At 57.4% G+C, this 25,676-nt stretch overlaps 2 protein-coding genes across 10 annotated transcripts in view; one reads left to right on the top strand and one right to left on the bottom strand.

Moving 5' to 3' along the window:
• The window catches only part of Begain (brain enriched guanylate kinase associated), a 37,267-nt gene extending 16,815 nt beyond the window's left edge, over window positions 1-20,452 (top strand). For 5 of the 7 annotated variants that reach the window (XM_021642592.2, XM_060388175.1, XM_060388174.1 and 2 more), the window contains exons 3-7: window positions 12,830-12,991; window positions 14,111-14,177; window positions 14,720-14,827; window positions 15,937-16,020; window positions 17,016-20,452. In XM_021642592.2, coding sequence (XP_021498267.1) covers window positions 12,830-12,991; window positions 14,111-14,177; window positions 14,720-14,827; window positions 15,937-16,020; window positions 17,016-18,407 — 1,813 coding nt within the window. In that variant the 3' untranslated portion in view covers window positions 18,408-20,452. Of the gene's footprint in view, window positions 1-10,219; window positions 10,310-12,829; window positions 12,992-14,110; window positions 14,178-14,719; window positions 14,828-15,936; window positions 16,021-17,015 lie in introns of all 7 variants that reach the window. The other 2 variants (XM_021642590.2, XM_021642591.2) reach the window with 1 other exon arrangement.
• Window positions 20,453-24,067: 3,615 nt separating this feature from the next.
• The window catches only part of Wdr25 (WD repeat domain 25), a 131,079-nt gene continuing 129,470 nt past the window's right edge, over window positions 24,068-25,676 (bottom strand). For all 3 annotated transcript variants that reach the window (XM_021642584.2, XM_060388170.1, XM_060388169.1), the window contains 2 exons: window positions 25,196-25,336; window positions 24,068-24,483 (listed from right to left, as the gene is read on the bottom strand). In XM_021642584.2, the coding sequence (XP_021498259.2) occupies window positions 24,262-24,483; window positions 25,196-25,336 (363 nt within the window). In that variant the 3' untranslated portion in view covers window positions 24,068-24,261. The remainder of the gene's footprint in view (window positions 24,484-25,195; window positions 25,337-25,676) is intronic.

Below are 25,676 nucleotides of genomic sequence, written 5' to 3'. Positions count from 1 at the left end.
TCTGCTGAAAGGGGAGGGCTGAGAGCAGTGGTAAGGGCCCGGGCCCCTGGACTGGATTGGATCACATGACCTTCCAGATTTGGAGGGGTCTTAAAGATGGGACTCAGTATGCCTCCTGGAATTGGTCCGGGGAGGGTCCTACCCCTGAAATTGGTCCGGGGAGGGTCCTACCCCAGGAATTGGGGAGGGTCTCATTGTGGTCAGCTGCTGGCCCCTAGCTCCCTCCAAAACATTCCTTCCCTGGGACCTGACAGCCAGATGGGTTTCTGTCTGGGGATTAGGGTTGGGCCTGAGGAACCGGAGGCTAAGGGAATCCAGTCATGTGACCTCCTCAGGGCTGTCATAGGATTTGGGGTCCCACAGAGCTAGCTTTTAGTAGAGTCCTTTTCTTCCTGGCTGAGCTTCCTCCGCTGCAGAAAGAACAGCCCTACCTAGGGATGTTGGGAGGAGGGGGTGGGGTCAGGCGTCTGGTGTTGGGGCCAGGAGCACAGCAGGGGCCAAGGTAGACTTTCCCCGGAGAGGGGGCAGCCCACTCGTCCAGGCAGGAGGAAAGGCTTTTGTGGTTGAGTAAAAGGGTCCCGGGTACTTAGGCAGAAGGTGGTATGAGCTTGGCTCTGCCTCCTGGGGCAGCATGCAGGTTTTCTCGCCATAACATGGGCTTGGGAACTAGGTTGGGTTCTGGGAGGTCCAGCCTTGGCCCCGCCCACTCCTCCACCCACCCACCCCAGGCTTGAGCCTGAGTGGCTAACAGGGAAGATTGACTTTGGTAGCAGCCTTTTGTGAGCAGATGAGCAGCTGGGCTCTCACTTTCCTCGGCTCTGCAGGACTCCCTCCCTGCAGCATGGTCCTGCCACGGAGCCCTCGGCAAACGACTGCCCAGGAAACCTCTTCCCCACTGTTAGCTATGCCGCAGACTCTGAGATTCGCACTACCCTCTCCTCTGGGTTCTTACCCAAGCCATGTACCAGGCCCTGTCCTGGAGACCCCGCCCAGCATTCAAAACAAGCCCACAGGCTAGGGGATAGGGGACAGTGAGGTCTGTCCAGGATGCTCCATTAGCAGGCTAGGGACATTAGCCTCCGGAAGTATCGGAAAAGGATTCTTGGGATATGAACTGAGACTCGGGATGACAGGTTAGACAGAATACCCTCCTGGAGGAGTGCAAAGACCTGCAGGCTCAGGAAGCGATATGGGACAGAGGAGGAGGGGGGGGGGGGTTCAGGGCCCTGTCCCAGACACCTGGAATGAGGTTCCTCTCCTTCCCAGTGCCACAGGTGGGCACCCTGAGAGCAGGACTTGGCTCTGACCTCTCATCTGCAAGCTCCGGCGACTGAAAGACGCTTGCACACAGTAGGACTCCTTGGGCCCAGTGGCACACAGTGGGTGCACAACCACACCTATTGATGGCCCCACCTCTCCCCCTGAGTCGTGCACAACACATCCCTGCTCAGCTACTCCACCTCCAGCTGTGTGTAGAACTTTCTGTGATGGCACTGGGAGGAGTCCCTGCATCTCAGCTGCCTGTTGGGTGGTGACCATGGGCCTCTCTCTGCTGCCCTGCTTGGCAGCCCCTCTTTCTCCCTTTGAGCTGCAGCTTCTCCTCTGCCCTGAGGTGCAGAGGGACCACGCCTACGGCCAAAGCTAGTCCGTAAAGCAGTGGGACATGGTAGTCTCCAGAGAAGCAACAGAGAGCTGATGATCAACACACATGCACATCTAGCTGTAAGGGCAAACCCGGGGACCGCCTGCAGGCTGCCGGCCACCCCAAGTCTCCAAGACCCTTCCCCAAACGCTGCCCCCACCTCAGGGTCATCGGGATCCTGGCCTTTGAGTCCATGGGCAGCTCCAGCCTTGCGGCTGCTTGGCTATAGGAGTCCCACCGGGGCTGTGGGTCCCCAGTGACGGGCCATCATCACACTGAGCCGCAGGCGCTCCCCAGTGGTTGGGTCAAGTTAAGCAGAGCTGCTGTGGGCATCCATGGACAAGCGCCCCCTGTGGCCGGGCCCATGTGGTCACAGGCCCAGAGGCACCCAGTGCCACTGCCCAGGTCCTCCATCAGGTGGGCGTGGGGTCTCTCCTAGCTGGATTCCTGTCATTTGATGATGGCAGATGATGGCCTCTGCAGGCACTTCCCCAGGGACCCAGTGTGATGGCTGCTTCCAGCCACCTTATGTCACTCACTGTGGTCCTTGACTGGACAGGACCTTGCAGCTTTCACTCTGTTGAGCATCTCATGCTGGGGTGCTGGGGTGGCACTGGAGCTTCACAGTGGTAGCAGACACTCCACCAGAGCCAGCCCTGCTCCGGCTTCCTGACTGAAGTCTTTTGTGCTGCTAATGAATTTCCAGATGCCCTGCTCAGCCTTCTCCCCCTTGAACTCAGTCCCTGTGTCCTGAGGCCGGTATTGTTCTCATAGGGGCGCCTGCTCATGTGTTTGGCCCACACCCTGACCTCCTCACTTCACTGCTTTCACAGAGCTTATGCAGGCCAGGCTGCCTTCCATCCTGGGGCAGTGGGGGAGGGGAAGCACGAGGCTAGCTCTTAGAAGCTGGTGACTGTCAGCCTCACAGCTGTGTCAGCACCCCCTCCAGGCCACATACATACCTCTCCTGATGCCACGGCTGAGGATGTGCACGAAGACTCCAGACGCCTGCTCCCCAGTCCCCCCTTGTGCACCCCCAGCACACCCCCCACATCTGCCCCTACTCATTGGGGCAACCTGCCCTCCCTACCTGCCCTGAAGGTCTTGTCTGGCCTTGGCCCTCTGACTTGCCATTTGGACATGAGTTTGCTCATTGATCACAGGCTCAACACATTTATTAAGCACCACTGTTTACCAAGGGTATTATAATCAAGGAGGATATAGAAGAAACACTCCAGTTAGCAAAGACAGAAACTTTTCTAAACAAGTAAAATTCACAGTTCCAAGTGCTTTGGGGACAGAAATGGGAGGGTGACCAGCATGGGGGGGGGGGCAGTTTTGCAAGCCTGGGTAGGTAGGCAGCTGTGAGGAACAAGCAGGGAGAGAGGCCTGAGCTCTAGGCAGGCAGGAGTTAGCCAGCGCAGGGGCACGGTAAGAACTATAGGAACCAAGAAGTGGATTCTGAGTACAGATGGAGCCCACAGAGCCAGATATTCTCACAGAGCCATGGCAAGACAACTGCTGGACCTGAGCTCCTGACAGACGTGGCGGGACAGCTGTGAGGAGACTTGTGCTTTTCCAGTACACGGACTTGAGTCTCCTTGAATGTGAGGGTGCCCCTCCATATCCAAATCCATATCAGGGTGCCTACTCTTCAATTTCTTTTCCCTTCCAGCCCACCAACTCCCCAGCCAGCTGGCCAAGCCCCTCACTAAATGAGGTTCTTCAAGGCCCCTCACCCCTACTTCCAAATCTGATGCTACTAGAGGAAGCCTAATTCTCACTAAGGTGTGAGTGCCTACCTCCTCTTGAGTTCTTCCTTCATGAGGGATCAGACAGTTGTTTTCCCTTCAAAATCTTCTGTCCCCACAGCCCAGCTGGGGCCCTGCTCTATCCTTTTATGAAAGTGGAGTCACTTTTGTAGCTTGAATGACCGGTCTCTACTTAGAGGCTGTGTGGCCTTGAGTAAACTTCTGAACCTCTCTGATTCTCTGACAGTAACACCTACTTTAGATAGACTGAAAGCATCTTTGTGAACTTGACACTCGACTATCGAGACTTAACTGAAGCTAGAAGCTGTGTACCTCTCAACAGATCTGTCATCCCCCACCCGGGGCGGGGGGCATGTTGCCTCATCCACTGGGCAAGTGACATTATTCCCATAGTGAGTAGGAGGATGGAGGCAGGAGGAAGAGAGTCCAGGGTTTGGCAGGGCTGTGCTGCAGGGTCAACCCTGCATGAGAAAACGCGCACATGACTAGAGAGATGACTCAGCAGTTAAGAGCACTAGTTCTTGCAAAGGACCCAGGTTCCATTCCCAGCACATACACAGCAGCGCAGAACTGTCCATTCCCCAGTTCTAGAGGATCCAGCATCCACTTCTGACCTCGAGGGGTACCAGGCACACATGAGACATGGACATGCATGCAAGTAAAATGCTCATACACATAAAATATATCTTGAAAACCTTAAAAGGAAAAGGAAACAGCCATGAGGCGGGACTCTTCAAGCTGTGCAGCCCCCCTCCCCACACACACACTCCGTACCCGCCCCACAGCTGTCAGTGGTACAGGTAGTCCTCTACCCGCTACTAAGCATTGTGCCCACATCCCTGGCCGGGGTGCCTGGCATCAGGAGGCCTCATGACCCTGGGACATAGAGAGAGCCTCTGAAGGGAAGTGGCCCCAATGGGCTTTTGTTTCAGATGGAGAAACTGAGGCACCCCAAAGACAGCCTCCTTCCTCATGGGTGCCTCCTTCCAGACGCTGGCACTAAAATTTGCTGTCATCACCATAGCCCTTTCCTGTAAGACAAGGTTTGCTCTGGAGATAGCCTATGTGAGAGCACGTATACGCAGGTACAGAGGGGGTACAGAGGGAGAAGGGACAGCTGGAACTTGGGTGTCCTGGAGACCTAGCTATTGAGGGCTCAGGGACAGGGACTGTCCACCTTGCCTAGCAGCCTAGGGCCTCATACCATCGAGACCTGGAGAGCGTCACGACTGCAGAGTGGGGAAGGCAGGCCTCCTGCCACTGCTCACTAGCCAGTTTGCCCATGTCTGTTGATAGCGGTTAAGGGACTTGAAGGTATGTCCTCAAGCCAGCTTGATTCCCCGGGTGGCATCAAAGCCCCCTTACCCAGGCTCTGAGGGGCGTGGCACCCAGGGACAAGGAGCTACTGTTGACACTGAGGCTCACCCTGAGGACACCCACCCACAGTCCTCCCCTGCATGCTGCCCCTAGGCAGCATCCTGGTGGGGTGCAGGGTGAGAGGGCCAGGCAGGAGAGACAGGAGACCCAATGAAACTAGGGACTGCAGATGCTCCTGGGCCCGCATAGTTTCTCTGTTTAGCCTCCACCAGGCTCCTGTTTCTACTCTACCACCCCTGCCCCCCCTACAGCACTGCCAGCTCTCCAGGGTGGGGCACCCCTGGAGCCTGTGCCTTTCCCTGGCTGATCCAGGCCCCCACACCACTTCCACACCCCAGCTCCACACTCCAGTCTCGGGATGTAAGGACCTCCTCCCTGTGCCCCCAACCCAAGCACAGCTTGGTGATCTCCCCAATGCAGGGTGACTGCTTCAAGACTAGGGCCAGAGGTTGAGAGGGCAGGGTTGTGGGGCACAGGAAGGAGGGGTCCCACCCTGTAGGCAGGGCTAGTGGGTGGGTGGGGAATGTCCAGGACCGTTTGGACAGGGGAGAGGCTATCTATGGAGGGCTTCCATTGAGCCCCGCCGACAGATGAGGCAGCAGGATGGGGACACCTGGAATTAGAAGCACCGGCGACCGTGGCAGCCCATGACATTTGCTACTGGGGATTACGGTGAGTGTGTGCAACCAGGGGAAGACAGAGGCTGCTGATAGGAAGCAGACATGAGCACCCTCAAAGGATGCTGGGAGGGGGTAGCCAGCCAGATGCCAGGTGAGGGGCAAGAGGGGAGCAAGCGACAGTTATTCAGAGCCTGTTGGGAACACAGAGAAAGGCAAAAGCAGGACGCATTTCCGGCAGCAGAACGGACAGTGCCTGAAGATCAGGGAAGGTGGTTATTGAAGTGTGAAAAGAAGCCACCTACAGGACTGCTGGGGAGAAGGATCTAGAAGGAGGGGGATCGCTGATTCCGGAGAGAAGCCGTAGCTGACAGAAAGCAGGCAGGGCCTGGAGGGTTGTCCCAGGCGCACAGCACAGGTGCCAGGCAGATGTGGGTAGGTGGCACATGGGGGTGACATCTGTGAGGGTTCCCTTGGACGGCTTCCTGTGCTCTGTGCTGTAGGCGGTGGGAGGAGGTGTTGGGGGTAGGGCAGTGACATGAGGATGATGGTGGCACTCCAGGACAGTCCATTTTTAGGGGCTGAGTCTAGGCGGGAACCTCCTGTCCTTGGGATGGGAAGAGGGGCTTCAGGGAAGGAACAGGGAAGGGGACGTCCCTAGCACGGGGGTGGGGCACTGTAGCTGCCCTGGGCATCTAGCTCTACCCACCCTAAGGGCTCTCCAGGACACGGTACCCAACTCTAGGCACATGGTGCTCTTGGCAAAAGAGGGTGGCTGGGCAGAGCTGCAGCTGCCTGATAAGATGAGGTGAGGAGGCACTTTTTTTCCTGCTGTAGCTCCTGAAGGCTGGCTGCCCCAGGAGGAAGGAGAGACAGAGGGGCCCTGTTAGCCTGAGCTGCACAGCCATGGAGATAGAACCAGGGCAGATGCCCAGTGTGTGGACACCTGTGCTCCCTAGAGGCGACCTCCTTCCAGACAGCCCCTGCTATGGCCACAGGACCACAGTGATGATGCAGTCCCCTAAGGCATACTGATATGAAGGAAGGCACATAGGCACGTGCGACCTTTCCACAGGTCCACAGGGGCAGTTTGTGACACCTCAGTGACCACAATGGCAGCTGGCCTCTCCAGTGAGGAAGGGGGTGAGGGTGCCTGGAGGCCAGGGGTGGGGGGAGAAAGACAGCATAGAGCTGAGCCCAACCAAATGCTGTGACCTGGGACAGGCCTGACCTTACCTACTCAGCACCTGTTTCCTTGGGTGGGAAGTGGGGTTGGGGGAAGGGAGATCTGAGAAGATGGAGAAGACGGATGGAGCTTCCTGGGCAGGCTTGAGTGTTGAGTCATCCCCTGTTCGTGGCTCACCTGCCCTTGGGGGAGGGCAGCCACAGGCATGAAGGGCAGAGCCATCCAGTGGTGACCATGGCACAGTGATGATGTGATATAGCACAGGCAGAGCCCCTGAGGGTACCGCCAGCAGGCGAGGCTCCGCCCAGCAGCCTGAGGTGCTGATGATCAGTTGCTCTGGCTTTTCCATGGAAGGAGTGGTGGCCCAGAGCCCTCACAGGGAGGCTGGGGCAGTCCTGCACCATTTAGAGATGTTTCTACCACCTGGGCATGTGGCCCCCAGGGAGCTAGCTTGACGTCCAGGAGAGGACAGGTTAGGTCCCTCGGGCAGTGGCAGTAGGCAGAGGTGGCCTTTGGCAACAGCTTTGAAGATGGACATTCTAGGCTAGTGGAGAGTGTGAGCACAGCCCTAGGCGCATGCCTGGCTGTATTCCTGCAGTGCCTGGTAGCTGAGGTAGTCTGACAGCTCAGTGGGCAGGTGGCCGGCCACGCCATGCAACTGTCGGCCCAGTGGCAACGCTGAGACCACCCTCCAGGGGGACTATCCTAGACCCGGAGAAGGCAGGAGAGCAGTTGAGCTCTAAGGCAAGCACAGGCTGGGTGGCCCAAGAGGTGGGAATCTGGGCACAGTGGCCAGGGCAGGGTGTGGTCTCCTTGGGTTTAGAAACGAGCCAGTTGCCAGATGAGCTTGGGGTTGGGAGGCCAGGGTGGCCTACAAGACCCGCACAGCCCTACACTCAGAGATAGGTAGGCTGTCGACTTGACTACCCAGGGAGCAGTTTCTGACCTCTCCAGGAAGGGTGGGCCAGCTGAGCCTTCAGGTGGGGAAGAGTTAACCTGGGCTGAGCAGAACAAGATCCTAGCAGAGGGGACATGGGGACAAAGTCACCAAGATGAGAAAGTGCCTGCAGCATGTGAAGAATGACAAGCAATTTAGCGTTGTTGGAGCATGACTGCTGGGCCCAGGCTGAGCCATGGTGGAGCACAAGACAGGCTGAGCGCAGCAGGGCCCCACAGAACGTCAGTGACACCGGGCCAGAGCAACCCCTGGCCCTCCGCTGATCCTGGGACAGTGACCAAGAGCCCAACCCCGCCCCATCACCATATGGACCAGGAAGGCAGTCACCAGGGAAACAGGGTTATGAGTCCCCTGAAGGACAGGTGGCCCAGCATGGGGAGAGAAGGTCGCCAGAGGCAGGAGAGGTGTCAGGCTGAGCATCCCAAGACAGGGGAGGGAGGTGTAGGGGGTGGGGGTGGGGTGGGGGGAGTGAAGGCTGGTGAGACTTAAGGAGCACAGAGGAAAGGAATGGCCTGGCTAGCTCAGGAGCCTTCAGCTACACGTGTAGAGTCCGCAGACGGGGCTGGAGCCTTTCTTGCCCGGGCATGCTGGAGTGAGCCCAGGCAGCCTCGGGCTCCACAGGTGGCTGAGGCTGTCTGCACTTAGGATGAGTGGTGATAGCCCTGCTTGGTTGCTGTGCAAGGAGGCTCTGTTTTATGCCTGCTGTTGCCTCAGTGTCCTGAGCCTTTCTCTACCCTCAAGGACACCTGCTGGTCCTCAGGGTCTCTTGGAGCTGCGTTGTCAGGCATTTCCTGGGAGAAGACAGACACATGTCCCTAGGAGAAAGGATTGCTTCCATGCCTAGGAGGAAGGCTATGGCCTCCAGGCAAGCTGGGAAGCAGTGTGTGACAGGGCCCCGCCCTGTCTCTTCCTGAGAGGCACCCAATGCCAGGCTCACATACATCCTGGTGGCTTGGTGTCAGGGCAGGCAGCCTTGGTGACCAGCCAGGGCAATAACTGGCCCTGCTGGAGGTGAGCACAACCCACAGTGTTCCGAGGCAGCCTCAGCTTGCTTCCGACCCTCTTCTCTCTTGACTAGGGTGCGAGAAGGGAGTAGGCTGGTCCACATCTCAGCCCTGAGACTTGTCTAGGAATCTCGGGGCTAGGGCATAACTTCCTTATGTCTGGGAGATGTTCCCTATATCAAATGCCGACAGTCTCCATGTTTTACCTGCCTCTGAACAAAACCAAACATTCAGTGGTACTTAATAAATGCCCTGTAAGTGACTGGGTTCAGACCATGCATCCCCTCAGCCCAGACACCTCTGCCCTTCACTGGACCTCAGTTTCCCCTTAGGTCCCAGACTTCATCTAGTGCTTCACCTAAGCTTCTGAGACCCCTGTGGATGGGGAGATTGACTGGAAACTTGTTGGCAAGGGCTTCGAGGAGGACACTGTGGCCAAGCCCGGAAGGGAGACAGCCCAGCCTGTTCCACCATCTCCAGGCTTGGGAATGGCTGCCATGTGAGCACTGGGAGGCCCACCCCCACCCCGACCCCTGCAGCTGTCAGCCCATCACTTGATGCCTACAAGAGCTTTTTCCCAGTGACAAAATTTGATCCTAAGTAAAGTTCTTTTTTTTCTGATTTTTCATCTGTAGAAAAGATGACAAACCCAGAAAAGTATACATTTTTTTCAATTACCCAGCATCCCACCACCCAGGCGTAACAAATGAACATTTCTTTTCTTCTGTGATGGCCTGTGCAATGAGTCTTTTAAACAGTACTGTGCAGTTCTCGGCATGTGTGCCTTTTCCTAAACCCCTCTTTGAAAGCCTGGTTTCTGGGCCAGCCAGGAGCTTTTGTGGGTGTAACTGGCCCACCTCAGTGGCTGCTTGACCATACCTCAGCCCTGAGCATGCCTGCCATGTCCCCTCAAATGCATGTGTCAGGCCTGAGCAGGAAGGTTCCAGGCGGGCCATGGCCCTGTGGCTGGCACATGTGTGGCATTGTCCTCCAGCAGGCTGGCATATGTGTGGCATTGTCCTCCAGCAGGGTGGCGCCAGAGCTGCGCTGCACCAGAGCAAGGCGGGGCCAAAGCAGGGTGGAGCCACAGCAGGGAGGAGCCAGACCTATATTCTTTTTTATACCCACCCACTGCCCAGCCCAGTCCAGCCACAGAGGGGGAGGGTTGATGAACAAGCTCCCAGCAGAGGGTGAGGAGACACCTAGCGTCCTTGGACCCCACAGCCCGAAGGACCCTCATGTGGCCAATATAGCTTCCCTGAAGAGAGGGGCTGCTTGCACCTCCTTTCCCCTATGACCAGAAAAGCTTGCTCAGGAGGAACAGAGTCTGCCGAAATTCAGCCCCAGTACAGGACAGAGAGACGAAGCAGGAGCAACGGTAGACTTTCTTCCTACAACCTTCATGAGGCTGAGATAGAAGATTCAGGCCTGTGGGTAGGAACAGAATCCCCCCAAATAAGCCCAGCTGATGACCAAAGAACCCTACCCCAGGAGGACTCCATGTCACCAATGAGCTCAGAGCCTCCGGAGCCACCAGCAGGGGCTGTCAGACGCTCAGCTGCCCCTGGACAGCGCTGCCCTCTTGTCTCTTGGCCCCCACCAGGGCCTGCAGCCCCATGCTGTGCACACACGTTCTGAGCAGCTCTGTCCTCTCCACCCACAGGCTGCACAGCCCCTGGGTGCCCTCGTGCCTCGGGCAGCCCCGAGTCCTGCAGGGCCGCCTGGCCAGGTCCTTACCCTCGCTCTGGGACAGGTAACACACCTGCTGTCTCCACCTGTGTACCCCCCCACTCCTTGGTGTCTCTTTGTCTGTCCCAGGACTTGTGTCCCATGTCTGCGTCCAGCTCCCCAGGACAGACAGGCTCAGAAAAAGGTCTCTTGGCTCCCAGCACACTGTCCCAATGGCCCAGCTCCATCTTTGGGCTCCTGTGAGTGGCCAGAGAGGCCTTACAGAAGGAGAACGCCTCCTTCAGGACCCTTTTTGAACCATGGGGTTAGCACTCTAATGTCTGCCTAGAGTCTTTCAGGGAGTGAAGAGAGGACCAAGACCCAGCACAGCACAGCTGTCCTTCCCTCACCAGGACACAACCAAAGAGAGGCCACCATCATCACCACTGGGGAGGGGGAGGCTCTGGCTGCTCCCAGTTCCTCAGCGCCCTTTCCCGTGAATAGGCTGTTTCCATGGCTGCCCTTGATGACTTGATGGACTGTGACCTGGAAACTAAAATAAGCTTCCTTTCCCCTACCCCCCCCCACAAAAAGAAGACAAGGCTATGTCTGGGTGCCAGGAAAGCCTGACCCAGCTGCCGCATCTAGCCAGCCATATCCTAGTCCCTCAGGAGCATGGGAACCTCCCGCTGACCTTAGTCTCCCAGTGGCCCAGCAGCCCTGCTCCCACACAGTGATGCCCCCCATTGTGTCAGGTGCCCAGTGTAGGTACCAGCGACTGCCATGCTCGTATATAGATAGGGATACAGATATGCCACTCGGAGGCCCTGGGAGAGGTCCAGTTCGCCTGTGGGAGGTTAGGACAGTAGATGGAGATGGTGGCAGGCTCTGGTCTTCCCTGTCCAGGAGCATCTGGCCCCAAGGCATGGCCAGATGTGAGAGAGAGTCAAGAAGGAGTTGCCATGGCCCTCTCCAGGTTTGGGGGCTCTGAGGGCAGGCTGGAAGCAATGGGACACAGACTGGCAGGTGGAGCCCAAGAAAGTGCGGGATTCGGCAGGCGTGGACATGGCTCAGTGGCAGGCCAGGCCAGACAAAGGCCTGCAGGTAGGATGGTGGCAGATGTAAGGGAGAAAACCCCCATGGGAACAGCACCAGGAATGGCCGAGGACTGACAGTGAGTGTCTGGGTCAGGGCCTGGGTGATGCAGTCCCTGGAGCCAGCAGGCTGGAGATCAGCAGCTGGACTTCTGTTGGCCAACAGCTGTCCTGAAAGGGTAGGTGGCTGTGATGGCTAGGGAACAGGGGCAGAAAGGGCTGGTGGACCAGTGAGTCGCCCATGTCTGGAAGTCCACTAGATGCTCGGGGTAAACTAAGGCTCTGTGTGGAGCAGCGCTTCTTGCTGGGTCCCAGTTCTGGGCGGAATGCACCACGGAGCTCCTTTCGCTTTTCCTTTTCGTATGTCGCTCCTGTTTCTCCAAGTGGGGGAGAGGAAGATGGGGTGACTCAGGCTGGGTCTTTCCCAGCATGGGCAGGGTTCAAACTGAGTAGAGATAGGTGGCTGAAGGCAGGTGGGTTAGGCTGCCTCATAGACCATAGAAAGGGTCAAAGCCGAGTGAGTGCAGGGACTAACAGGATGCAGGCACAGCCTCTGAAGAGCTCGGCCTGGAGGCGGGAAGAGAGCCAGGAGTCAGGGTGAGAGGGCCACCTCTGCAGACGGTCAATGCCCTCACCCAAGGGCACAGCCCTTCCTGCAGTCTGTCAGGCTACAGTCAGGAGCCCCTACAAGGGACCCCCCACCTCATGGGCTACTGCCTACTGCAAGTCTGCTTTGGATGAAGTGGGTGCTCCAGGAAGCTTGCTACACCTTACAAGGGAGGGGAGGTCAGAATAGTGGCTGCCTGGGGTGGGCTGGTGCAAGCCCGGTGGGCTGCCTAGAGGTGAGCAGCATAGAGACAGCTGGGCAAGGCAGCAGAACACCTGGCAGCTGGGCCTGTGTGGGCAGCAGCGGCTTGCGTCTGGGTTTCCCTTGCTACTTTGGATTCTCTTTGGGGGACTGCCTGTCAGGAGGACCCGCCTCCTTCCCTTAGGCCCGGGCAGGAATCCAGGAATGCCTAATGGGGGTGGCCGGTAGTGTGCCTGTGACACATGTAGCTTACTTACAGGGTTGTGGACACCTCTGATGGGCATGCCTGCCCACCTCGCTGGGTTCTGAGCCAGGGAGGTCCCCAGAACGTTAGGTCCCACTGCACGGTTAGGTGCTCCCAGCACCTGCCAGGCCCTGCCCCCAGGTTTCCAACATGGCGCCTGAACTTCCCCCCTGCCCCCACCTTACAGCATGTGTACTAGACGTTACCACCCTCCTGGGTGCGGGGGCTTGGCTGGGGACAGCACAGAGGCCTGACCCCCTGAGGGGACACAAGTGCTGGCACAGCCGCTGTGGGGGTGGGTAGGGGCCGCAGGGGGCAGGGACTATCCCGAGCGTACTTGTGCAGGGACTAGTCGTGTCTAGAGCACAGTATATGCCCACACTTGCCCTTCTGGCCAGAGTGTCCTCAGTTTCCCCACGCTCAGTGCCACAGCCTGGTCAGCTGCCTGGTGTCTTGCAGCGCCCTGCAGGAACAGAAGGGCGAGCTGCGCAAGCAGCTGTCCTACACCACACACAAGCTGGAGAAGCTGGAAACGGAGTTTGACTCCACACGTCACTTCCTGGAGATTGAGCTGAGGCGCGCGCAGGAGGAGCTGGACAAGGTCACGGAGAAACTGCGCAGGTGAGGATGGGGCCATGATGGGTGGAGAGGAGGAGCTGGATCGTCGTGGCCCCAGGTCTGGGGGTGTTTGGCGCAGCCTGCAGAACCCAGAACAGAGCAGCCTGCCCAGGGCCACTGATACCAGTGATAGGCATTTTCAGTGGCCTCTTCCAGACCTGGCTCCTCACCCCCTCACACATGCTCTGCTCTGACTTTGGACAGGCCAGAGACAACACGGAAGGAGCCACTTCCAGACCCCACCCCACAAAAGCTCCTGAGCTGAACTTAAATATAGGCGCTGCATCCTTGAGTGGCCTTGGGGCTCAGGATGTATTGAGAGGAGGGCGATTCTTAAAATATTCTCCTTGTGTGCACTTATCTGTCTAAAGCCTGTTGTGGGCATCCCCAGCTTAGAAACACAAAGACGATGCAGGCTGCTGTCAGCTGAGTTTGTTTTAAATATTTAGGGTAGCAGCTGGTGCAGTCCTGAGGGCATCTTGTCCCTCTTTGAATGGCCCCATTCTTCTGGGTTTCTGAACGCCACCACCAAGCTGTGTGGAAGCCAAGCTCGGGCAGTGCAGCCAGACCCTGGTTAAAGTCCCAGCCCTGCCATTTAACTGCTCTAAAGCATCTTTTTGTGTCCCTTTCCCACTGGCAAGAAACACTGCAAAGGTTGCCTAAAGGACACGTGGCCACCATACCAGTCCCCCAGCCACCAGCAATAGAAGTCCAAAGCAGATGGCTCCATCTCTACCTGCTTTTCCAGGTGGAACCATGTCTTGGTCACTGGCCCTGAAACCCAGGGCTTCACACACATGCGTCCAACACATGAGTGTGCAGTTGATCTGTAAACCACGGCGCCAGCTTCTAAGGCTCTTGCGGGTATGCCTGCCCACATTCTCTCCAAGGAGCCCTTGTGTGAAGAGGAGGAGCAATGAGGCTTTGACCGTGGCCTCGGAGAACCCCTGACAGAAGTTAGTTTTGATCAGATCTTAAGCATAGACACTGACTCAGGTAGAGCCGGCGGGACAAGCGCAGGTGCCTGGCGGCCATTTTAGGAAGGACATGATGGCCGTGAGGTTGCTGGGTTGCAGGAAGGCCAGGCCTTGCAAGTCGTGACCCTGTCGCTTCCTGCTGCAGGATTCAGAGCAACTACATGGCGCTGCAGAGGATCAACCAGGAGCTGGAAGACAAGCTGTACCGGATGGTGAGGCCCCAGCACACACACACCCTCTCTTGGAGTGGCCCCTCAGGGATTAAAATGAAGTGGAGTCTAGGGCAGCCAGGCCTGCGCAGGCAGCACAGAGGATGGCCATTAGGCCCGGCACCTCCCCTGTATTAGGAGGAGGAGGTCCCCACTTTTTCTTGTTTGGTGACATGTGTTTAGTTCCTTGCCTGTCTTCAAGCTGAGACTAGAAGGTACAGGACAAGTAGAGGCTAGGCCGTGCTGAGCATCACTTTCCCAACTCGCTGAGTGAGATGGGCAGGGCAAGCCGTACTTTCCACCTTAAAACTAGGACATAAGGACCAGGTACCTGAGGCTCAGTGGAGTTGACTGGCCAAGGCTGGTCCAGCTTGTCAGTAGTGGGATGGGATTAAACCTGGTTCAGTTTGTGCCTTTAACCCTGCACCATTATCATTCTGAGCACCTTGTTATCAACAGCTATTAGGTGGATAAAAAGCCTTGATCCAACAGCTGGGCAATGGCACCAAGCACTGACCACTCCTTCCTCTGTCCCCATTAACCAGGGCCAGCACTATGAGGAAGAGAAACGCGCGATGAGCCATGAGATTGTCGCCCTCAACAGCCACCTGATGGAGGCCAAGGTGACCATTGACAAGCTGTCGGAGGACAACGTGAGTACCGTGTGCATTTGGCCCCTGGAGGACTGTGGCAGGTGTTGCGGATTTGAAGTCCAAACAAGGAAAGCAGACAGTTAATTGAACAGCCAACAGTTGTGTTAGTTTCACTAGAGTTCCATCACTTGTGCTTTGGAGACTTGGTACTCATTGGCAGGGAGGTCCCAAGCAGACCAGCTCGATCAAGCCCAGCCCTAGTGTGCATGTCTTTCCAAGGTCACCTGCTTTTCCAAGTGGCATCTCCTGCTTACTTCGGCCGACCTGGCTGTGCAGCCCTCACAGCCTTCTGGTTCCCATGAGAGTTGCCGTGGGGTCTTAGGGGGACTGACTTTCAGCTGTTCCTAGGAAGTTTATCGAGGAGTTGGGAGGGGCTGGAAGACCCAGTTTCCCTCCCTGATGCAGGCCTGGTGCAGAGGCGGGGTGGGAGAGGGCAGCTCAGGACACAGAGCCTGGTTGAACAGAGCTGTGGCAGTAGTCCTGGGCCCTTTGCCGATGCAGGTGGGTCCCAGGCCAGCTGTGGTTTCTGGAGAGCAGGAAGGGACAGTCCAACACAGGCACATGCAGCAGAGATTTCCTTCCAAAGCAGAAAGCACGCCCTCATTCCTACTGTTTGCATCTGTTTTCAGCTCAGGAGGCTGAGCAGGGATCCAACCTGCTCTTGGGGTCACATACTTGCCCTGACCCCGGCCCAGCCCCAAGGCCAGGCAAAACCATCAAGTGTGTTGAGCCACGAGTGGGAGACCAGGGGAGGGCTGGCGTTCAGCCCTGTCCCTGACTTGTGTGCCCACCACTCCCACCAAGTCATCTTTGGAGGGTCTCCAGGAGCTACAGGAACAAGAACCCCGGACCTGGTGGGCCAGCCAGCCTGCCAGCCTCTGGGAGCTCAGAGCTGATGGGGGCTCAGCGGCTGCTCTCCCAGCCTGTGGAGGGCTGTTGACACATCAGCAAAGTCAAAGCAGGCCCTTGAGTGTGGTGACAGTGTGGAACTCAGGCAGGGCCTGGCCAGAACTGGCCACCCTGCCTGCTCTGTTCTCCCTTCCTGTTGCCCTGTTGACACGGGGCACTGGCCAGGGCGGCTGTGCCAAACCCCTTCTCTTGTCTTCCAGGAGCTCTATAGGAAGGACTGCAATCTAGCCGCCCAGCTGCTGCAGTGCAGCCAGACCTACGGCAGGGTCCATAAGGTGTCCGAGGTAACGTGGCCCCGCCCCACAGCCAGGCCCGCCCCGTCCCAGGACCACCCGGCTCCTTTTGGGCCACCCCACCCCGAAGCCTCTCCCCACCCTCCAGGAAGAAGCTACCCGGTGAGCCTGAACCCTCGTCCCTCGTGCACCTGGGTCCTGGCTTCCTGATGGTGAAAGGTGCCCCCATGCACTGCACTTCCCAGAGGCACCCTGGGCTACACACCTATTTCCTTTGGGGGCTGCTCCTTGTCCCTGGATGTGACCCTTCAGTGTACCTCCCAGCTCCCATGGGGCCTGGTTACAATCAGAGATAGGCTCACACCAGAGAAAAGACACAGACATCAAGGACAGGACCTCCATGGAAGGCACACTGAGTAAGCTGACAGCAGAGCCCGATCAAGTACTAGGCTGCCTGGTACCAACCTGAACTAGACAGAGACCAACCTGCCCGTCTGTGACCATCCTGGCCAGACTACCGTCCCAGCCCACATGTACAAGCACTCTCCTACCTAGACCCTTGTCCACATCCCCTTTCCCTGGACCTGGCTGAACCTGCAACACTCACAAAATAGATCAAACAGTAGCAGGACACCCCCTCCCACCAGGCACTCTGTGGACACCTTAGGTGCCTGGCCCTTCAATCTTTGTTGCACCTGTTTTCTGAGCCTGTCTTGTTCAGCAGTGCACGGGGGGAGGGGCCCCCACAGAAGTCACCCCTCACTAGCCAAAAAGGGAGCTGGAGCCCAGCTAGCCAGGTTCCAGCTTTTCTAGGCCCACCAACACCTCTACTGGGTGGGTGGGTAGAGGTGATGGGGACACCTTGTCCTTGGGAGTTCAGTTTGCTCCCACCGGTGTAAGGTGAGACGCCTGGTGGGTTGCTGTCGTCGGTCCATCTGTCTGTCTGTCGGTGATGCTGGCCTGGCCCTGGCCTCGGGGCCAGGGCTGAGCTGCTTTGCTGACTATGACCTGTTTCCGTTCTCCTCTCCTCCCCACGCCCGTTCCAGCTGCCCTCGGACTTCCAGCAGCGCATGAGCCTGCACATGGAGAAGCACGGCCGCAGCCTGCCTTCCCAACGCTGCCGTCCATCCTACGCCGACAGCGTGCCCACCTGCGTCATCGCCAAGGTGCTGGAGAAGCCCGAGCCTGGCAGCCTGTCCTCCTCGCGCATGTCGGATGCCTCGGCCTGTGACCTGCCCTTCTGCGACAGAGTGGAGAAGTCGGGCGCACGGGCCGCGTACAAGGAAGATCTCTACTGCAGCGACAGCACGCTCTACTGCCCGGAAGAGCGCCAGCGTGACCGGCGGCCCAGCGTGGACACCCCGGTGTCCGACGTGGGCTTCCTGCAGGTGCAGAATTCCACCGACAGCGCGGCGGAGGACGAGGAGGCCGAGGCGTCGGCCTTCCCGGAGGCCTACCGCCATGAGGCCTACCCGGGCTACGCGGCCTCGCTGCCCACGTCCAGCTCCTACTCCAGCTTCAGCGCCACATCCGAGGAGAAGGAGCACGCGCAGGCCGGCACGCTGGCCGCCCCGCAGCAGGCGGTCTACCTGAATAGCCGCGGCGAGGAGCTCTTCGGCCGCAGGCTGCCCCCTGGCGCCTATGGGAGCAGCTCTCGCTTCAACAAGGCCGCGGCCACCCTGGCCTCCCCGCTGGAGGCCCAGGTCGCCCCAGGCTTCGCTCGGACTGTGTCTCCATACCCGGCCGAGTCGTACCGCTTCCCGACCTCCCCAGATCCGGAGCAGGCGCTGATGCCCCCAAACCTGTGGAATCTGAGGGCCAAGCCAAGCGGTAGCCGCCTCGCCGGGGAGGACATTCGAGGCCAGTGGCGGCCCCTGAGGGTGGAGGATGTGGGCGCCTACCCGTACCAGGCGGGCAACGCAGGCCGCGCCTCGCCCTGCAACTTCGCAGACCGTTTCTATGGCGCCGCCGGTGGCGGCGGTGGCGGTGGCAGTGGCAGTGGCAGTGGCAGTGGCAGTGGCAGTGGCGGCGGCAGCAGCCCCGGTACTGCCGAGGGCCGCGCCAGCCCCCTCTACGCCAGCTACAAGGCCGATAGTTTCTCGGAGGGCGATGACCTCTCCCAGGGTCATCTGGCCGAGCCCTGCTTCCTTCGAAGCAGTGATCTGAGCCTCAGCCCTAGCCGCTCGGCTGACGCTCTCCCTGGCTACGAAGCCAGTGATGGGGAGGGGGAGAGGCTTGGGATGCAGCTGCGCAGGGCTGGCAGCAGCCCTGAGGCCGAGCACGGCTCCAGGGATTCCCTGGAGCCCAGCTCCATGGAGGCTTCTCCTGAGATGCGCCGCCTCAGCCCCCAGCAGGCCTTCCCGAGGACTGGAGGCCCCAGGCTGAGCCGCAAGGATAGCCTCACTAAGGCCCAGCTCTACGGAACCTTGCTCAACTGACTGCCCTCAGCAGGCAGCAGGCAGCAGGCAGGGGCCCCCATCCATCTTGCCCCACGTAGGGAGTAGCCAACTCCCACGTCCAAGCCCCTGCCAAGGAATTCTGGTTCCAGTTCCTGCCGACCCCGTAATACCACCCCAGTGAGACCTTAAAGTAAACACCCCAGTGAGACCTTAAAGTAAGCCCCTCTGCTTTCGTCTTGTCCACCCCAGCTTCTGCTGCAAACCCCGCCCAGAACAGTGATAAGCTGCGCCCTCCCCTGAAGTGAGCATCCCCGTTTTCTAAGTGAAACGATGTTTTGTAGGGAAAAGGGTGTTTCTTCACGCGCTTGCTTGCCGTCAGCTTCTGGATGGCAGCCATGGGAGTCCCCACAGGAAGCTCCTTCATTTCCAGTGAGGGTTGGGGGGCCTGCCCCTGGGGAAAGGAAGGCTGGGGGCCCTAGAGGGACCAGTCTCCACAAGTGGGGAGAAACCAGCAAGGGAACCCTGAAGTTCTGTCCATGGAGGAGGGGAACCAAAGCCACTTTAGGGCGCAGAAAATGTCTTTTCGCACCCCGTCTATAGTGCAGCCAGCACCCTGCCCTGATCTACCCCGTCTATAGTGCAGCCAGTACACCGTAGTGATCTACCCCGTCTATAGTGCAGCCAGCACCCTGCCCCGATCAACACCGTCTATAGTGCAGCGAGAACCCTGCCCCGATCAACACCGTCTATAGTGCAGCCAGTACACCGCCGTGATCTACCCCGTCTATAGTGCAGCCAGAACCCTGCCCCGATCCACCCCGTCTATAGTGCAGTGAGAACCCTGCCCCGATCAACACCGTCTATAGTGCAGCGAGAACCCTGCCCCATCTACCCCGTCTATAGTGCAGTGAGAACCCTGCCCCGATCAACACCGTCTATAGTGCAGCGAGAACCCTGCCCCATCTACCCCGTCTATAGTGCAGTGAGAACCCTGCCCCGATCAACACCGTCTATAGTGCAGCGAGAACCCTGCCCCATCTACCCCGTCTATAGTGCAGTGAGAACCCTGCCCCGATCAACACCGTCTATAGTGCAGCGAGAACCCTGCCCCGATCAACACCGTCTATAGTGCAGCGAGAACCCTGCCCCGATCAACACCGTCTATAGTGCAGCGAGAACCCTGCCCCATCTACCCCATCTATAGTGCAGCGAGAACCCTGCCCTGATCAACACCGTCTATAGTGCAGCGAGAACCCTGCCCTGATCAACACCGTCTATAGTGCAGCGAGAACCCTGCCCCGATCTACCCCGTCTATAGTGCAGTGAGAACCCTGCCCCGATCTACCCCGTCTATAGTGCAGCGAGAACCCTGCCCTGATCAACACCGTCTATAGTGCAGTGAGAACCCTGCCCCGATCAACACCGTCTATAGTGCAGCCAGTACACCGCCGTGATCTACCCCGTCTATAGTGCAGCGAGAACCCTGCCCTGATCTACCCCGTCTATAGTGCACCCAGCACCCTGCCCTGATCTACCCCGTCTTACAGTGAGTGCACCCAACACCCTGCCCTGATCTACCCCGTCTTACAGTGAGTGCACCCAGCACACCGCCGTGATCTACCCCGTCTTACAGTGCACCCAGCACCCTGCCCTGATCTACCCTGTCTATAGTGCAGCGAGAACCCTGCCCCGATCAACACCGTCTATAGTGCAGCCAGTACACCGCCGTGATCCACCCCGTCTTACAGTGAGTGCACCCAGCACCCTGCCCTGATCTACCCCGTCTTACAGTGAGTGCACCCAGCACCCTGCCCTGATCTACCCCGTCTTACAGTGAGTGCACCCAGCACCCTGCCCTGATTTACCCTGAGCTCTTCCCATGGCCCGGCCTGTGGGCCCGAGAGGGGCCAGATATACCCCCAGAACAGCCGGTGCTGATTTCTCCCCTCCCCCTCCCAACACCACCTGACTCCACCTCAGATATGAGGCTCCCCCAACCCTTGTGCACCTGTTGTCTGTGATGCATGCTGTCCTTAGTACTGTATTCCAAAAATCACTAATAAAGGACACCAGTGGAGAAAGAATTCAGCTTTGGCTTGTTTCTTTCCTGGCGTTAACCAGTATGAGAAGCAGGGACTGGGGTCCCTCTGTGGCAGAGCCGCCAACTCTGTCCTCTGGTGGCACTGCTGTGTGTCCCTCCTGACTCACCCCACAGGGGTCTGCAGCTTGCCTTCTAGCCCACGCACTCCTGTGTCTGCTCTGCCGAACAGAGCCACAGAGTTTCCATTCCCATTGCTGACCACTGCCATGTCCAGGTGCTCCATGGTTGGCACAGATGCCCTGTGCCCTCGTCCAGTTTCCTCTTCCCCAGAATTTCTTTCAGGCTCACCCTTACTTCTGCAGAGCCAGTGGCCACTTTTCCCACATAGGCGCTGTGGGTCTGTGTCTCTGCTTCTTGCTCATGTCCCACTTACTTTGTATGCCTGGTTATCTGACACATGCTCATTCTACCCTTGAAACGGCACTGTGGGGAGGATGGCAGCTTCTTCCACTGAAGGGTGCAGGCTTCAAGGAGAGTTGGTCCCAGTGTGTCTCTGTGCCCTCAGTAGGACACCGAGGGTCATGACCACCTTGTGTGTATGTTTTTTTTGGGGGGGGAAAGCTGTGTGTTAATGCCACTCAGGTGAAAGTCACACCACCACTTGAACAAGCCAGGAGTGGGTACAGCCTGTGCAGGCATCTCTAGGCAAGGCTGCTTTTCTCCCAGGATACCTCTGATCTGATGTCTGCAGGTTTGCAGATGTGAGAGTGGGATGGGGCAGGTTCGGCCCAGGAGGGTGGGTGGAGGGAGAACCCGCTGCTGGGGTCGTCCTTTTCTGTGCTTTCCAAATTTAGCTTTCCTATTTTTAAATTGCAAATGGTGAACTGCCGACACCCTCAGCTGGGATCAAAGTCAATCTTTTGAATGTTCTTTGGAAGAAGACGTTTGAAGAAAGCAAGGGACACGCCCACCCTCCTGCCCAGGAAGCCAGCTTTGGGAAATACAGGGGCAGAGTGCACCAGCTCCTACAGGAAGAAAACAAACCCTAGGGATGACACTAGGAAGCCACCACAGGAGAACTCCTGGAGAGCCACGACTGTTCCCCTTGCCCTGAGTCAGAGCATGAAAGATTCAGATGGTGTCTGTCTGTCCTTGTCACACCAACAGGTGACTGTCTGTAGAATACTTCCTTCTACCCTCACTGTCCGTACAGGTCCACTGTGTAGATGACAAAGCAGAGGTTGAGAGATGCCAATTCCCACACCATCAGGGGACAGGCCCAGAGACTAACCAAGGCTCTACGATCCAGTTGTCCCAGAGACATGGTCAGGAGAGGGCTGGGCACTGAGGTAGACAGGGGAACCCTTCACAACCAACTGCTAGCTGTCCTGGAAAAGCCAGGCGACCAGTTGGTGATGACACCATGACACCAGCACGGCAGTGGGAACAGTGGGCAGAAGATAGCTTGGGGAGGGTAGAAACCTTGGAAGGCGGCTGCCAGAGGAAGACAGCTAGCGCGAGAGGCTGGAGAAGGCTGGGTCTCCCTGCCTACGGTGTTCTAGTTCATTCATAAAGACACCAGGGAGGCCACCAAGTTCTTTGGGGGAGCACATTAGACCACTGGTTCATGGTGGGAGCTATTGATCATGCTTCCCATCTGCCTGGGTACGGAGTCCTAGTCTAGTATGGCTTGAGACGGAAGCCAGCTATCTAAAGCTCTCCATGAGGCTTGTCAAAGGGAAGGAAGGAGGCAGCTCCTGCCAGCAGTCTCCACTGAGATTAAATCTGGACCGTGCTAAAACCCATGCAAAAGGGACAGCAACAGCAGGAGAGGCTTCCACCAGCCCGCAGCCTGCCACAGCAAAGCCTAGAATGGAAGGTAGCCCAGTATCCAGCCTGAATGGGCTCAGTCCTACCAAGCAGCCCAGATCCAAGTATCCAGAACACCCACTGTACGTGGGCCCCATGCTGTTCTTCTGGAGGGGAAACTGAGACACCGAGTGAGCACACAGCGTACCTAAGATTATACAATAATGAAGGGAACACAGGCACACTTCAAATCTGACTAGTCCCAAAGCCTGACAGGCTACAAAGAAGTTATTCGTTGAACACTTATGAGCCAGGGACACAACAGGACACAAGCTCTGCCCAGGGGGCTTACTCCATACCTGAGCACAGCACAGCACAGCACAGCTTGGTGTGGCATGGCATGGCACAGGGTGGAACCCAGCGTTTGAGGGAGAAGGACGCTGTGTTGCTCCCCTGCAGACCCCTTAATGAGGAGAGGGTATGCCTATGGGGAAAGGACAGCAGCCTAGGGCCAGGATGGTGGGTACAATGGCCCCGAGGCAGCCGAGCACAAAGGAGGCAGCCATTGGCTTGGGGAGGAGGGAACCTGGGCTGACCTACTGCCACCTACTGTGGCAGCAAAGACACAGGAGCTTTAGGACATGCCCCAGCCCAGGGCCCTGACCTGCTTCCCCTGGTAGGGGTGCCCCTCCACGCCTTGGACACTAAATTAAACATCTTCACACAGCACCTCTGGGCCACCTCTGGCCCTCAGACTTGGGTACTCAGTATGACCATACTCCTTCAGCTCCCCAGTACATCTTCAGGCTGCCCCCATGACTTCTGGCTTCACAGATGAGGAACGGAGGCAGCAGGGAAGGAAGGGGACAGGTCCCGACCAGGACTAGATTGCAGAATGGAGTAAGGTGTGAAGCCACACACCCCTCTGCCAGATCCCAGGCCTCCTTTCCTCTTCTCATCCCCCCTCCCTTTTCCTCTCCTCCCCTTTCTGTCTCTTCCAAGCACTGTGGGACCCACCCCAACCTGTAAGTGAGCTCCTGGGCCATTGGACAGTCTCAATTACAATTCTGGTAATGGCTGAGACTCATGGGCCTCCCAGGTCACCAGGGAACTAGACTTTTAGTCTACCTAGTCACCATTCTATTGCTGTGAAGAGACACCATGACCACGACAATTATTTAAAAAAAAAAAAAAAACATTTAATTGGGCCTTTCTTACAGTTTCAGAGGTTTAGTCCATTATCATCACGATGCAGAGCATGGCTGCATGCAGGCATGGTGCTGGAGCAGTAGTTGAGTTCTACATCCTGACTGGAAAGCAGAGAGAGAGAGACTGGGCCCAGCACGGGCTTTTGACAAGGCCACACCCCCTAATCCTTGTAATCCTTTCAAACAGTTCCACTAGACATTCAACTAGATGAGCCCATGGGGCCCATTCTTATTTAAACCACCACACTTCCTAACCCAGCCCAGTCAGTCCCTGAAGGTGCTTCTGGGACCCTGCTTGTCCTCATCACTCCTTCCAGGACAGACACTTAGCTATGGCCAGCACAGACCACCTACCTGGCAGTGGGCAAGCAACAGAGTAGGGGACCAGAGATGGATGGCGCATAACACAACTATTGATGTGTAAAAGGAAACAGGTGTGTGTCCGGGACCCGTGGAGCTCCTACACAGAGCTCCTAGGCAGACCGAAGCCAGAGCCCCACTGTCCCGATGATAAAAACTGTAGGGGCCAGCAGGCGACAGCCCAACCTGAAGTCCCCTACCTGTAGTGAGAAGGCAAGGGGACACTGTTGATAGTGTGTTTGTTGCTGAAAGGACATTAAGAAAAACTACAGAACACTGTATTGATTGGGCATCACCAGCCACTTGGCAAATGCCTTTACTAACACAGTCCTCACACACTGAGATGGCTTTTCACCCCCATTTTCCAGAGGAGTCAGTGTGGCTCAGCAGGTAGCAGAAGCAGCCTCTTAAGCACTGGCCTAACCTCCAGCCAACTTCAGTGTTGCCTGCTCAGGAGGAGGGCCTTTGTTTCCAGTCAGTGCCAGATCTTGATGTCTCCTCCCCAGGAGCAGGTGCCAAGGACGGAAGGCAGCACAGGGTGGTAGGTGGTGCCGAGGCAGGCCTGCGTGTGCCCTTGCAGTGTGCATGCCCGGCTGGCAGTGCGAAAGCTGAACATCAGAACCCGGCCATCAGCGCTGCCTGTCACCAGCAGGTCACCACATGGGGAGCACTCGCAACCCACTGCATAGCCTTCCACCTGTGGAGAAAGAGGCAGAGCAGGCTACCAGAGAGGCTGTGACCCCACACTACAAAGGATGGGCTGACGCCAAGAAGTTGACGAGCACAAAGTTGGCTTTACACTTCATGACCCTGAGGCCAAAGGCTGATCTCCTGCTGTGAGGCTTCAGGGGGCCAGTGTGACCTGGTGTCCCCAAGGCCACTGGGCCTAGCAGTCATGTCAAACCCATGTGCTGTAGGTCTCCAGTATAGTCCTCAATGCCCAACACAAATTGTAACCTTACTTAAAAACAGTCTGGGTGTGTAGCTTGCCTGTATAGCACTACTGTGAGCATCACAGGTGGCAGCACCTGGCCATAGAGTAATGAACCCAGATGCAGCAGTTTCTGCAGAGCTGGGGGCTGACACCAGTGAGTCCCTAGCCTCTTCCAGCCCAGCAAAGTGGGCCTCAGGCAGGAAAGGGTCACACAGAGAAATGGCTCCCAAGTCTAGCCTCCTCTGTTCCTGTGCCCACCCCCCATGACTTGTGAACTGACATGCTCTCCTGCCCTGTGGCTAGGCACTAGATGTGGCCTGAGCCTTGAGGGGACCCTTGCCCACACAGCCAGCAGTCATCCACTTAAGCAGCAGAGGGCCCAGAGGATCTACATGCCCTGAGGTCCTGGTGCTGCCTGGATGGAAGCTTCAGGGCCGATGGCTAGCATTTGACCTCAGTGGCAGAGATGGGGTACCTTATGACCTTCGTAGCGTCGCCGTCTGCTCATCCGATAGGGCCACACGGAGGAGAAGAGTGCCAGGTAGTTGCCATTGGTTTGTGCCAGGAACACGGGCTCCCTCAGATGCAAGGCGAGGCTGGGGCAGGTGTACCTCTCCTAAGAAAGCAGGACCACGGAAGGGTGACTAGGGGTTTCTGCCTCCCACAGATCCTCCGCACTCAGCTCTTGGGATTTTGTCCCCTTCTCCTAGGCCTTGGCTTGGCAGTCTGTATGGACTGCTGTTGCTACAACAAGCTACCTCACACTCGGGAGCCTTAACACAACACCGTTTTAGTGTGCTGCTCTGTGGTCTGAAGCAGGTCTCAAGATGTCGACATGCTATACCCCTTCTGCAGAGCACTGAAGCAGGGAGGGGTCTCATTTTTTTACTCCTTTCCATTTTGTAGTATCATCTGTGAGCCTGTGGCAAATTGGAAAATGCCCCCAATATAATATA

The sequence above is a fragment of the Meriones unguiculatus genome, chromosome 7, assembly GCF_030254825.1.
Source record: "Meriones unguiculatus strain TT.TT164.6M chromosome 7, Bangor_MerUng_6.1, whole genome shotgun sequence".
In the NCBI taxonomy this organism is placed as follows: domain Eukaryota; kingdom Metazoa; phylum Chordata; class Mammalia; order Rodentia; family Muridae; genus Meriones; species Meriones unguiculatus.
Note: the sequence above shows the minus strand (reverse complement) of the source record. Positions and strands in the feature narration are given on the sequence as shown.